Below are 14,588 nucleotides of genomic sequence, written 5' to 3'. Positions count from 1 at the left end.
GTAGTCATAGTGCTGAAATTTCCTATATTTTTCCTTTATCCCCCCACCTAATCCGAGCTAGTTTTCATTTTCTCTGCTGTGTAGATGTTAAGAGCGTATTCTTCCATTTTCCAAGAATTTGATTTTTTTTTTTGCTTAAACTCTTGTGATAAGACAGTTTTCATTTCAACCAGTAATATAAAATTTTTATTTCTAAAATATAACTATAGCTTACTATTTTTCCTAAATAATTTCTAAAGGTTTAAAATAAAATGAAAAAGTACAATTTCTCTTTTATAAATTACAAGTTTAAAAGTTTTTCACTAACCCAAAATGTCAACAAAATTATTCAAATTTTTAAATATGCATTATTTTCCTCCATTTAGTTTATTTTAAAATTTCCATTCTCATATATCATTCCACTTAAAATTATCATGACTCATTTTTGGTTTGGTATCCATGTGGTCTAGACTCTTTATTGCTATTGTTACTTGTTTTTGTTTATAATTAGTAATAAGTATATGATAAATACTTATTGCTTAATAATATGCTTTTATAGTTGGCCATTCATTTTGCATCTTCACTATGTCATTTAATATATTTATAGGTCTTTTCATTTTTCTTTTCTATAAACTATGTTTTCACCTGTTGTTTCTGTTGATGTATACTTTTTTTTTTAATTTTTTTTTTTAAGATTTTATTTATTTGACAGAGACAGAGAAATCACAAGTAGGCAGAGAGGCAGGCAGAGAGAGAGGGGGAGGAAGCAGGCTCCCTGCAGGGCAGAGAGCCCGACTCGGGGCTCGATCCCAGGACCCTGCTGGGATCATGACCTGAGCCGAAAGCAGAGGCTTTAACCCACTGAGCCACCCAGGCGCCCCTGTTCATGTATACTTTTATGATTAGGAAATGTATCCTGTTGGTTTGAGTTGGCAAAAATGGCTAAGAGATTCTGTGATTTTGTAGATAGCACTTAAGTTGAACAGATGCTAATTAAATTAAAATAAATTGTAATTAAAGTAGGGTTACTACATCTTCTTTATAATATAATTTAGGAAGTGTGTATGTTATTACAAATATGTAATATAATCTATGCATGATATAGAAGATTTAGACTATTTGTGTTTGCCCTATGAAATTGTTATATTAGTGCATACCATATTGTACATAGGATGTGGCCAGACATAATTTAAGATATATTCTTCTTGCCATGCAAAAATGTTATTTATTACAAATACGATAAAGAACATAAGAGTAGACTAGAGCATGAAAAAATATGAAAAGCTGTGTCTGCTTCCAAATAATTGACAGATATGGTATCTATATGATACCAATAATGTATTTTTCAGCATTTACTGTATGCTAGACAATACTCAGAGGCATATATTCATGTATATACTAACATAATTTATCTTCACAAGATAGGTACTAGCAATATCCAAATGTTAATCTCATATAGTGGAAAGCAATCTTTCTATTCCTTCAAGCAAAGATTTAAGAATAATCCATAATTGCCTTGTTATGTCACACTCCTGACATCCACTCCAACGGCATCCTATGTGGACCCTAAATACAAAATATATCCAGAATCTATCTCTCAGCACATTCTCTGTCACCACACTGGCCTGAAGGACCACAGTCTCAGAAGCACTGCTGCAGCCCCTTGACCTTAGCTCTCTTGAATCTAATCTCAATGTAAAAGCCAGAGTGGTAAAACAGTAAATTGGATCATATCACTTCTACAAATCCAACCAGACTTCTCATCCCACTAAGAATAAAAAGCAAAACTTTTACAGGAACCCACTGATCTAAAATGATGTTGTCTCCACTCCTTACATCTAATAACTCATTCCTTGTCATCATATTGTTGAACATCATATTGTTCATCATATTTACTTTGTTTCAATAACATGACCTCCTGGGGCACCTTTGAGCATCCACCTCTTAATTTCAGCTCAGGTCATGATCTCAGGGTTGTGGGATGGAGCCCCACATCAGGCTCTGTGCTCAACAAAGTGTCTACTTCTTCTCTCTCTCTCTACCCCTTTCCCTCTGCTCCTCCCTCTGCTTGTGCTTGCTCTCTCTCTAAAATAAGTAAATCTTTAAAATCTTAAAAAAAAAAAAACTGTGCACTCCTAGCTCTCCCAGTGCACATTAGTCTCAACAGTGCCTAGAATTATCCTTTTTCATCTCTTCACCCTAAAACTTCCTTTTCATAAGCAAATGTGTGTTAAAACTTCCTTTTCAAGTGCAAATGCAAGATTTTTTTCTTATTCTTTTCTTAATAAGAATATCCCTTACCATCTGATTTAAAATTGTACCTGCTTCTTGCCCTTTTCTGTGCTTCATTTGTTTCCCATAACAGTTTCTCTCCAGCTAATAAATATACATATTTGACATATATATATATATATATATATATATATATATATATACACATTTTTAATATGTGTGTGTGTGTGTGTGTGTGTACACACATATATATATGTAGGCACCACGCCTAGCATGGAGCCCAATGTGGGACTTGAACTCACGACCCTGAGATCAAGACCTGAGCTGAGTTCAAGAGTCAGACTCTTAACCAACTGAGCCACTCAGGCACCCCCAACCACCATTTTATATATTTAGCTTGTATCTTTTGTTACTTGTATTCCTTCCCTACTACCCCTATATCATAAGCCAGGATTTTTACTTACTGTGTATAGTGTTGTACTCCATCACCCAGAATACTGCCTTAATAAATGTTTCTGAAGGAAGAATTTTGCAAACAGTAAACCTGGAGCACAAAGAGATTACATAACTGGTTCATGGCCACTCCATGTTAAAGAACGAATTCACATTGGAACTCAACATTCTTCAACATCACTCTGGCTGAGAATACTACTATTATCAGAGGTGAAAACAGAGAATTCATCATCATAGTAAAAGAGCATTAAATAAAACACGAGGGCTGTTAAAACGTGCATGTTTCTGGTACACTAAAATTGCTGATGGAAGACAGTGTGATTTTGACTAGCTAAATTTTCTCAAACATGCAGGCACAGTCCTACTTACAGAAAGAGTGATTCTGAAAGAAGAAAGAACAATTTATCTGAAGATGGTATTGTTCTGGAGAGAGAACCTGTAATAGTCAAGGCACAGAGTATGGTAGTCTAACAAAGGGATTCAGAAACAGTGTCTCAGCAAAGAAGAAACAAGTACCCTCTGTTGTAACAATGTTGCAGAGTTTAGCTGGCTAGGGTCTTTGGATGGCTCCAAGGTTTCTTCTATATTGTTGCATTGGTGTCCCCCAGATCTGGTCCTCTTCAGCATCATTGAAGTGGGGTCATCCAGTACTCTGCCCATTGCAGTCTGAGAGAAAGAGGAGGTTTTCACATTGGGGAAACAATTCCCTGATTTTTTTTTTTTTTTTTTCATACAGACTTCTAAGGAGTAATTCAATTTACTTAATAGATATAGGACAATTCAGGTCACCATTTCCTCTGATAAGACCATCTTTAAGCAATTGTACATTTCATTTAATTTTCAAAATTATTAATAAAGAGTTCTTTGTAATATTCTATTATTATCCTTTTAATATTTCTGGGGACCAAGTGACAGCCTTTTTTTCTGTCCTGATATTGTTAATGAGTATCTTCTCTTTTTTCAATGGTGGCCATGGGAATTGTAATATGTATATTTAATATAATGCAGTTAACCTAGAATAACATACAACATAACTTTTAATGTCAGACACTTAGAGCCAATTTTACTCTATTTTTCATTCTATTTTTGTCATATATCCAATAATTAATGCATCAACATAGTTTTACTTCATTTACTCTTTAAACAAATTATAATTAAATATCCAATATATGTTACATTTATCTTCATTTTAGATATTTTTAGTTTTATTCATTTCTTTGTGTAAACACATATTTTCTTCTGTTATACTTCTTTTGGATGGATAATTGTTTGAAGCACAAGTTTACTTGATATAAATTATTCCAGTGTGTGTATATTTATTTCCCAAAAAGGTCTATTTTGTTTATACATTTTTTAAAAGATTTTATTTATTTAGTTGACAGAGAGAGAGAGCGCACAAGTAGGGAGAGGGAGAAGCAGCCTCCCCGCTGAGCAGGGAGGCCAAGGCTGGGCTCCATCCCAAGACCCTAGGATCATGACCTGAGCCGAAAAAGGCAGACACTTAACCAACTGAGCCAGCCAAGTGCCGCTTGTTTTTATTTTTCTAAGATATTCCAAACATTTCTATGGATATTAAATTTGGGATTGACAGTGACTATCTTTCACTACTTTAAGTATTTCTTCATTATATCTGGTGTGAGTCATTTCTTATGACATCTGCTATATCCTTATATTTTCTCTTCTGTATGTGACATGCATGTTCCTCTGAGTGCTTTCATAATTTTCTATTTACCTTTATTATTAATCAATGATACTAATGAATTCTAGGTGTGTTTCGTCGGTTGGTTGGTTCGCTTTTTGTACTTTTCCTTTCTAGGATTTACTTTTCTGACTCATGGTTTGATGTTTGCTTTCCTTAATTTTAGAAGTCTTGGCCATTATATTTTCAAATATTTCTTCTGATTTATTCCTTCTCTATTTTTGTTCTGTATATTAGACTGTTTGATATTATGCCACAATTGTTAGATACATTTATTTTCATTTTTTCTATAGCTTACATTGTTTGCTTAATTCCTATTGTTTATCCTCAAGTTTTCTGATTTTTTTCCTCATCTTTTTTGATCTACTGATGATCCTGTTGAAGGAATTGTTTGTCTCTAATACTGAGTCTGGGTGTGTGTTGAATGTCCATCATCGGACACTTCTTTGTGGTTTCTGTCTGTTGACAAAATATAGACTCACATAGATATTGTTTACTGTCTCCAAAGATCTTATTTTTTTAAGATTATTTATTTTAGAAAGAAGAGAGATGAACATGGGGAGAAGCAGAAGGATAGGGAGAGGATCTCAGGCAGCTTGGTGCTGAGTGTAGAGCTGGATGTGGGCTGGTTCTCACAACCCTGAGATCGTGACCTGAGCCGAAATCAAGAGTCAGATCATTAACCAATTGAGCCACTCAGGTGCCCTGATGACTAGACCTTTTAAATCTCTAGGAATACCTGTTTTTGAAAAGTTGCTTTTATTACTATTCTTATGAGCTATTCTTACTATTCTTGGCTGGGAACAGCAGAGAATACTTAGAGTGAAGGTAAATCCACTTTCTAGGCTTCTCTGCTCTTCCCAATAGCCCAGATTACTGGATTTAACATATGTTATGTGTGTATGTATGTAAAATATATGTGTATGTATGTATGTATGTATGTATGTATATGTTAAATGTGTGTGTGTATATATATACACACACACACATGTATATATGAATGTATGCTTAATTTAGCTAATTTCTTTCTACCTTCTTGCATGGTGGCCACATCTTTCTCCCACCTTTTGCTGAAGGTGAAGCACGTCATTTATTTCCTCTCTCCCTGGAGGAGCATGTCTCCCCTTGTAATTCAGATTACTTGGGTGTTTTCAAACTCTGCTCTTTGACAGAGTTATAAAAAGTTAAAATTTGTAGATTATCTGGATTTTTTTTATCTTTATTTATTTATTTATTTATTTATTTATTTATTTATTTTTATTTTATTTTTTATAAACATATAATATCTTTTTATCCCCAGGGGTACAGGTCTGTGAATCGCCAGGTTTACACACTTCACAGCACTCACCATAGCACATATCCTCCCCAATGTCCATAATCCCACCCCCCAACCCCCCGCCCCCATTAACCCTCAGTTTGAATTGTGAGATTAAGAGTCACTTATGGTTTGTCTCCCTCCCAATCCCATCTTGTTTCATTTACTCTTCTCCTACCCCCTTAACCCCCCATGTTGCATCTCCTCTCCCTCATATCAGGGAGATCATATGATAGTTGTCTTTCTCCGATTGACTTATTTTGCTAAGCATGATACCCTCTAGTTCCATCCACGTTGTCGCAAATGGCAAGATTTCATTTCCTTTGATGGCTGCATAGTATTCCATTGTGTATATATACCACTTCATCTTTATCCATTCGTCTGTTGATGGACATCTAGGTTCTTTCCATAGTTTGGCTATTGTAGACATTGCTGCTATAAACATTTGGGTGCACGTGCCCCTTCAGATCACTACGTTCGTATCTTTAGGGTAAATACCCAGCAGTGCAATTGCTGGGTCATAGGGTAGTTCTATTTTCAACATTTTGAGGAACCTCCATGCTGTTTTCCACAGTGGTTACACCAGCTTGCATTCCCACCAACAGTGTAGGAGGGTTCCCCTTTTTCCGCATCCTCGCCAGCATCTGTCATTTCCTGACTTGTTAATTTTAGCCATTCTGACTGGTGTGAGGTGGTATCTCATTGTGGTTTTGATTTGTATTTCCCTGATGCCGAGTGATGTGGAGCACTTTTTCATGTGTCTGTTGGCCATCTGGATGTCTTCTTTGCAGAAATGTCTGTTCATGTCCTCTGCCCATTTCTTGATTGGATTATTTGTTCTTTGGGTGTTGAGTTTGCTAAGTTCTTTATAGATTTTGGACACTAGCCCTTTATCCGATATGTCATTTGCAAATATCTTCTCCCATTCTGTCAGTTGTCTTTTGGTTTTGTTAACTGTTTCCTTTGCTGTGCAAAAGCTTTTGATCTTGATGAAATCCCAATAGTTCATTTTTGCCCTTGCTTCCCTTGCCTTTGGCGATGTTCCTAGGAAGATGTTGCTGCAGCTGAGGTCGAAGAGGTTGCTGCCTGTGTTCTCCTCAAGGATTTTGATGGATTCCTTTCTCACATTGAGATCCTTCATCCATTTTGAGTCTATTTTCGTGTGTGGTGTAAGGAAATGATCCAATTTCATTTTTCTGCATGTGGCTGTCCAATTTTCCCAACACCATTTGTTGAAGAGGCTGTCTTTTTTCCATTGGAAATTCTTTCCTGCTTTGTCAAAGATTAGTTGACCATAGAGTTGAGGGTCTATTTCTAGGCTCTCTATTCTGTTCCATTGATCTATGTGTCTGTTTTTGTGCCAGTACCATGCTGTCTTGATGATGACAGCTTTGTGATAGAGCTTGAAGTCCGGAATTGTGATGCCACCAACTTTGGCTTTCTTTTTCAACATTCCTCTGGCTAACGAGGTCTTTTCTGGTTCCATATAAATTTTAGGATTATTTGTTCCATTTCTTTGAAAAAAATGGATGGTACTTTGATAGGAATTGAATTAAATGTGTAGATTGCTTTAGGTAGCATAGACATTTCCACAATATTGATTCTTCCAATCCAGGAGCATGGAACATTTTTCCATTTCTTTGTGTCTTCCTCAATTTCTTTCATGAGTACTTTATAGTTTTCTGTGTATAGATTCTTAGTCTCTTTGGTTAGGTTTATTCCTAGGTATCTTATAGTTTTGGGTGCAATTGTAAATGGGATGGACTCCTTAATTTCTCTTTCTTCTGTCTTGTTGTTGGTGTAGAGAAATGCAACTGATTTCTGTGCATTGATTTTATATCCTGACACTTTACTGAATTCCTGTACAAGTTCTAGCAGTTTTGGAGTGGAGTCTTTTGGGTTTTCCACATATAGTATCATATCATCTGCGAAGAGTGATAGTTTGACTTCTTCTTTGCCGATTTGGATGCCTTTAATTTCCTTTTGTTGTCTGATTGCTGAGGCTAGGACTTCTAGTACTATGTTGAATAGCAGTGGTGATGACAGACATCCCTGCCGTGTTCCTGACCTTAGCGGAAAAGCTTTCAGTTTTTCTCCATTGAGAATGATATTTGCGGTGGGTTTGTCATAGATGGCTTTGATAATATTGAGGTATGTGCCGTCTATCCCTACACTTTGAAGAGTTTAGATCAGGAAGGGATGCTGTACTTTGTCAAATGCTTTTTCAGCATCTATGGAGAGTATCATATGGTTCTTGTTGTTTCTTTTATTAATGTGTTGTATCACATTGATTGATTTGCGGATGTTGAACCAACCTTGCAGCCCTGGAATAAATCCCACTTGGTCGTGGTGAATAATCCTTTTAATGTACTGTTGAATCCTATTGGCTAGTATTTTGGCGAGAATGTTTGCATCTGTGTTCATCAAGGATATTGGTCTGTAGTTCTCTTTTTTGATGGGATCCTTGTCTGGTTTTGGGATCAAGGTGATGCTGGCCTCATAAAATGAGTTTGGAAGTTTTCCTTCCATTTCTATTTTTTGGAACATTTTCAGGAGAATAGGAATTAGTTCTTCTTTAAATGTTTGGTAGAATTCCCCCGGGAAGCCATCTGGCCCTGGGCTTTTGTTTGTTTGGAGATTTTTGATGAGTGTTTCAATCTCCTTACTGGTTATGGGTCTGTTCAGGCTTTCTATTTCTTCCTGGTTCAGTTGTGGTAGTTTATATGTCTCTAGGAATGCATCCATTTCTTCCAGATTATCAAATTTGTTGGCGTAGAGTTGCTCATAGTATGTTCTTATAATTGTCTGTATTTCTTTGGTGTTAGTTGTGATCTCTCCTCTTTCATTCATGATTTTATTTATTTGGGTCCTTTCTCTTTTCTTTTTGATAAGTCTGGCCAGGGGGTTATCGACCTTATTAATTCTTTCAAAGAACCAGCTCCTAGTTTCGTTGATTTGTTCTATTGTTTTTTTGGTTTCTATTTCATTGATTTCTGCTCTGATCTTTATGATTTCTCTTCTCCTGCTGGGTTTAGGGTTTCTTTCTTGTTCTTTCTCCAGCTCTTTTAGGTGTAGGGTCAGGTTGTGTACCTGAGACCTTTCTTGTTTCTTGAGAAAGGCTTGTACCGCTATATATTTTCCTCTCAGGACTGCCTTTGTTGTGTCCCACAGATTTTGAACCATTGTGTTTTCATTATCATTTGTTTCCATGAATTTTTTCAACTCTTCTTTAATTTCCTGGTTGACCCATTCATTCTTTAGAAGGATGCTGTTTAGTCTCCATGTATTTGTGTTCTTTCCAAATTTCCTCTTGTGATTGAGTTCTAGCTTCAGAGCATTGTGGTCTGAAAATATGCAGGGAATGATTCCAATCTTTTGATAACGGTTGAGACCTGATTTAGGACCGAGAATATGATCTATTCTGGAGAATGTTCCATGTGCACTAGAGAAGAATGTGTATTCTGTTGCTTTGGGATGAAATGTTCTGAATATATCTGTGATGTCCATCTGGTCCAGTGTGTCATTTAAGGCCTTGATTTCCTTGTTGATCTTTTGCTTGGATGATCTGTCCATTTCAGTGACGGGAGTGTTAAAGTCCCCTACTATTATTGTATTATTGTCGATATGTTTCTTTGATTTTGTTATTAATTGGTTTATATAGTTGGCTGCTCCCATGTTAGGGGCATAGATATTTAAAATTGTTAGATCTTCTTGTTGGACAGTTCCTTTGAGTATGATATAGTGTCCTTCCTCATCTCTTATTATAGTCTTTGGCTTAAAATCTAATTGATCTGATATAAGGATTGCCACTCCTGCTTTCTTCTGATGTCCATTAGCATGGTAAATTCTTTTCCACCCCCTCACTTTAAATCTGGAGGTGTCTTCAGGTTTAAGATGAGTTTCTTGTAGGCAACATATAGATGGGTTTTGTTTTTTTATCCATTCTGATACCCTGTGTCTTTTGATTGGGGCATTTAGCCCATTAACATTCAGGGTAACTATTGAGAGATATGAATTTAGTGCCATTGTATTGCCTGTAAGGTGACTGTTATTGTATATTGTCTCTGTTTCTTTCTGATCTACTACTTTTAGGGTCTCTTTTTGCTTAGAGGACCCCTTTCAATATTTCCTGTAGAGCTGGTTTGGTATTTGCAAATTCTTTCAGTTTTTGTTTGTCCTGGAAGCTTTTAATCTCTCCTCCTATTTTCAATGATAGCCTAGCTGGATATAGTATTCTTGGCTGCATGTTTTTCTCCTGTAGTGCTCTGAATATATCATGCCAGCTCTTTCTGGCCTGCCAGGTCTCTGTGGATAAGTCTGCTGCCAATCTAATATTTTTACCATTGTATGTTACAGACTTCTTTTCCCGGGCTGCTTTCAGGATCTTCTCTTTGTCACTAAGACTTGTAAATTTTACTATTAGGTGACGGGGTGTGGACCTATTCTTATTGATTTTGAGGGGGGTTCTCTGAACCTCCTGGATTTTGATGCTTGTTCCCTTTGCCATATTGGGGAAATTCTCTCCAATAATTCTCTCCAATATACCTTCTGCTCCCCTCTCTGTTTCCTCTTCTTCTGGAATCCCAATTATTCTAATGTTGTTTCGTCTTATGGTGTCACTTATCTCTCGAATTCTCCCCTCGTGGTCCAGTAGCTGTTTGTCCCTCTTTTGCTCAGCTTCTTTATTCTCTGTCATTTGGTCTTCTATATCGCTAATTCTTTCTTCTGCCTCATTTATCCTAGCAGTGAGAGCCTCCATTTTTGATTGCACGTCATTAATAGCTTTTTTATTTCAACTTGGTTAGATTTTAGTTCTTTTATTTCTCCAGAAAGGGCTTTTATATCTCCCGAGAGGGTTTCTCTAATATCTTCCATGCCTTTTTCAAGCCCGGCTAGAACCTTGAGAATCGTCATTCTGAACTCTAGATCTGACATATTACCAATGTCTGTATTGATTAGGTCCCTAGCCTTTGGTACTGCCTCTTGTTCTTTTTTTTGTGGTGAATTTTTCCGCCTTGTCATTTTGTCCAGATAAGAGTATATGAAGGAGCAAGTAAAATACTAAAAGGGTGGCAACAACCCCAGGAAAATATGCTTTAGCCAAATCAGAAGAGATCCCAAATCGTGAGGGGGAGAAAGGGGATAAAAAGAGGTTCAGAAAGAAGAAAAAAAAAAAAAGGAAAAAAAAAAGAAACAATTAAAAAAAGAAAACCAATAAAGAAAAAATATAAAAAGGAAAAAAATATATATATATTAGATAAACTAGTTAAAAAACGTTAAAAAAGAAAAGGGTAAAAGTTAAAAAAATTTAGCAGAAGAAGAAAAATAAACTGAAAAAGAAAAAAAAATTAAATTAACTGCAAGGCTAAAGAATCATGGGGAGAAAGCCATGAGTTCCGTGCTTTGCTTTCTCCTCCTTTGGAATTCTGTTGCTCTCCTTGGTATTGAAACTGTACTCCTTGGTAGGTGAACTTGGTCCTGGCTGGGCTTCTTGTTGATCTTCTGGGGGAGGGGCCTGTTGTAGTGATTCTCAAGTGTCTTTGCCCCAGGCGGAGTTGCACCGCCCTTGCCAGGGGCCGGGCTGAGTAATCCGCTCGGGTTTGCTTTCGGGAGCTTTTGTTCCCTGAGCGCTTTCTGTAGAGTTCCAGAGGGCGGGAATGAAGATGGCGGCCTCCCGGTCTCTGGCCCGGAGGAGCCGAGAGCCCGGGGCCCCACTCCTCAGTGTGCCCTCAGAGAACAGCGCCAATTTACTCCCGTCACCCTGCCTCCGGCCGCGCTCCGAGCTGACCGAGCCTGCGACCGGTTCAAGGTAACCCCGAGCTTAGAGCTTACTCCTCGGCTCTGTCTCTGTAGCCGGCTTCCCTGTTCTAATACCTGTAAGCTCTGCGACACTCAGACACCCCTGATCCTTCTGTGACCCTGCGGGACCTGAGGCCACGCTGACCCTGCGTGGGCTTCACCCCGGTTAAGCCTCTGGAGCGATGTCCCTCAGCGGAACAGACTTTTAAAAGTCCCGATTTTGTGCTCCGTTGCTCCGCCGCTTGCCGGGAGCCGGCCCCTCCCCCCGCGGTCTATCTTCCCGTCGCTTTGGATTCACTTCTCCGCCCGTCCTACCTTTCAGAAAGTGGTTGATTTTCTGTTTCTAGAGTTGCTGTTCTTCTTCTCTTCGATCTCCCGTTGGATTTGTAGGTGTTTGCAATCTTTAGATAAGCTATCTAGCTGATCTCCCGCTACCTGAATTAGTCTCAGCCTGCTACTTCTCCGCCATCTTGACTCCTCTATCTGGATTTTTAAAAAAATGTTATTGCAGCTCTCTACATCTTAAATGAAAGTGGAAATTTTATACATGTATTTTTTATTTAAAATTGTAATTACAGTGCCTTTAACATAGTGTTGTTTTAACATTAGGTGTACCATACAGTGATTCAGCAGTTACATATATTACTCAGTGCTTGTCAAGATAAGTGTACTCTTTTTTGTCTTAATGTGAATCCTTTTTTTTTTTTTAAGAATTTATTTATTTGGCAGAGAGAGATCACAAGTAGGCAGAGAAGCAGGCGGGGGTGAGGGACGGGTAGTAGGTTCCCTGCTGATCAAATAGCCCAATGTGGGGTTTGATCTCAGATCCCTGAGATCATGACCTGAGCTGAAGGCAGAGGCTTAACCCACTGAGCCACCCGGGCACCCCAAGATAAGTGTACTCTTAATCCCTTTACTACTTATACACTGTTTTAAGTCCCATCCAGTGCTGTAATTTCAAATATCTCCTTTCTAGATAACAACACATGTATCAGTAAAATATTTATTTGGATTCTAGTTCTGCATCTTGAAAATGTAATGGAATCTCAGAATCAGCATAGCTATAACTGGTAAAACTGATCTCCTTCCTTCCTTCCTTCCTTCCTACCTTCCTTCCTTCCTTCCTCTCTCTCTCTCCCCCTCTTCTTTTTCTTTTTATTTTGTCTTCATCTTATTTATCATACATGCTCAAAACCTGACAACTCTATGTGTTTCAGTAAAAGGAATAAATTATCAAATCTGGTGGAAACCATTTTAAATGTATTCCTCTCTCTCTTGTTTCTGCTAATGAGTTAAAGAAGATTTTCAGTACTCCATAAATTATACTCTGAAAGCCAAATGATGAAGTTGGCAAAGTGAAAAAAATCAGTGTATTCTTTCATTTCATGTACCAAGGCTCTTAAAAGCAGGAACAAACTTTTTGGTTTTACTTAATGCTAAAAATGTCCTTTATTTATGAAATAATTTCTCTTTAAATTATTTTTCATTGCCTCTTTTAATCTTTGTTCCTGAAGCTCTAAGATTATAGGAACAGGAAGCAAAATTATGTGTGTGGGTCACTAGGTGATATAGTGAGTGGTGCCACTTCCATTGGAACCTTTTGAATCCTGGACCTATGAATCTTGTCTATGGAAGAAATAGCACCATGTACTAGATGCATGGTGCTATTACATATATAGAACATACAGAACATATATAATCTTTATTTATTATCTTTATTTTTCAAATAAGAAGACCAGAAAGACACTAATAAGCAGAAACAAAATATTTTTATCATAACTTCTTCAACTGGACACAATGTACTTCATCCTTCATTGATTCAATTTAATGGTTTAGTGTGAAAAATATCATTAATTAATAAAACAATTTTTTTTAAACACTCTTTTCATTGCCTCTTTTACATCTTTGTTCCTTAAACTGTAGATGATGGGATTCAGCATGGGAGTCACAATGCTATAAAATATTGATACTACCATGTCATGGTCCAGAGCGTAGCTGGAACTCGGTCTCACATACATGAATAGGATGGTTCCATGGTTTACCGACACTCCAGTTAGGTGAGAACCACACGTAGAAAAGACTTTCCGCCTCCCCTCAGCAGAATGCATCCGCAGAATGGCCAACAGAATGAAACCATAGGAGATCAGAACAATCATGATAGTGACTATCTCAATAGCGCCCACAAAGTAGAAGAGCAGCAGCTGGTTGGTGTGGGTGTCAGAACACGAAATGGCAAGTAGTGGAGGGATGTCACAAAAGACGTGTCTAATTTCATTGGATGCACAGAAGGAGAGGCTGAACGTGGCCACCGTGTGTACAGAAGCATGCAAAATGCCACCAACATAGGAAGCAACGATGAGTGGCACGTAGACTCTGGGTGACATGCTCACGGAATAGAGGAGAGGGTTGTAGATTGCCACGTAGCGATCATAAGCCATGGCAGCCAAGAGGAAGCATTCTGTGGTCCCAAAAGTAACAAAGAGAAGCATCTGGGCTGCACATCCAAGGTAGGAAATGGCTTTATTCTCTGCTAGGAAATTGACCAGCATTTTGGGGGTGACAACTGAGGAATAGCAGGCATCCAGGAATGATAACACGCTCAGAAAATAGTACATGGGATTGTGGAGCCGAGAATCCCCAATGACCAATATAATCAGCCCCAAATTTCCTATCAGAGTGAAAAGATAGATTGCTAGAAATAGAAAAAACAGGAAGACCTGCATCTCAAAATCATCTGTGAAGCCCATCAATATAAACATCGTGACCTCAGTCACATTTTTCATCTGAATCCTATATAAATCTAAATCTGATGGAAACCGTGGCATTTCACTTTTTATTTATAAGTGCTAAAGGCAATATGAAAATAGTATACCTAATTACATCCCCATATTTGTTTCTTAGCAGGGTAAAATGATTTCCTTGGCACTGATAAAAATAGGCAGCAATAAAGATGTTGGTCCCAAGTCATTGCATTTTGCTGTTAAATAAAGGAAGAAATGATTTTATTCAGTCATTGATCATATTTATCAGGTTAAAAAATATCCTGTTAATTTAAATAGTTTATTGTCTATATAATTTTCTGTTTAATTCTTTATGTCTTTTGCATATCAC

General features: G+C 37.5%; 1 protein-coding gene across 1 annotated transcript; it reads right to left on the bottom strand.

Moving 5' to 3' along the window:
* Positions 1 to 13,327: 13,327 nt before the first annotated feature.
* LOC111150089 (olfactory receptor 5T1-like) lies at positions 13,328 to 14,317 on the bottom strand. The gene has a single exon (XM_022507433.1). The coding sequence runs from the start codon at positions 14,300 to 14,302 to the stop codon at positions 13,328 to 13,330; it is 975 nt and encodes a 324-aa protein (XP_022363141.1). The 5' UTR covers positions 14,303 to 14,317.
* Between the last annotated feature and the right edge of the window lie 271 nt (positions 14,318 to 14,588).

This window comes from Enhydra lutris, unplaced genomic scaffold, assembly GCF_002288905.1.
Source record: "Enhydra lutris kenyoni isolate GAN:26980312 unplaced genomic scaffold, ASM228890v2 scaffoldscaffold22, whole genome shotgun sequence".
NCBI classification, from domain to species: Eukaryota; Metazoa; Chordata; class Mammalia; order Carnivora; family Mustelidae; genus Enhydra; species Enhydra lutris.
This window is presented reverse-complemented; position numbering and strand designations above follow the sequence as displayed.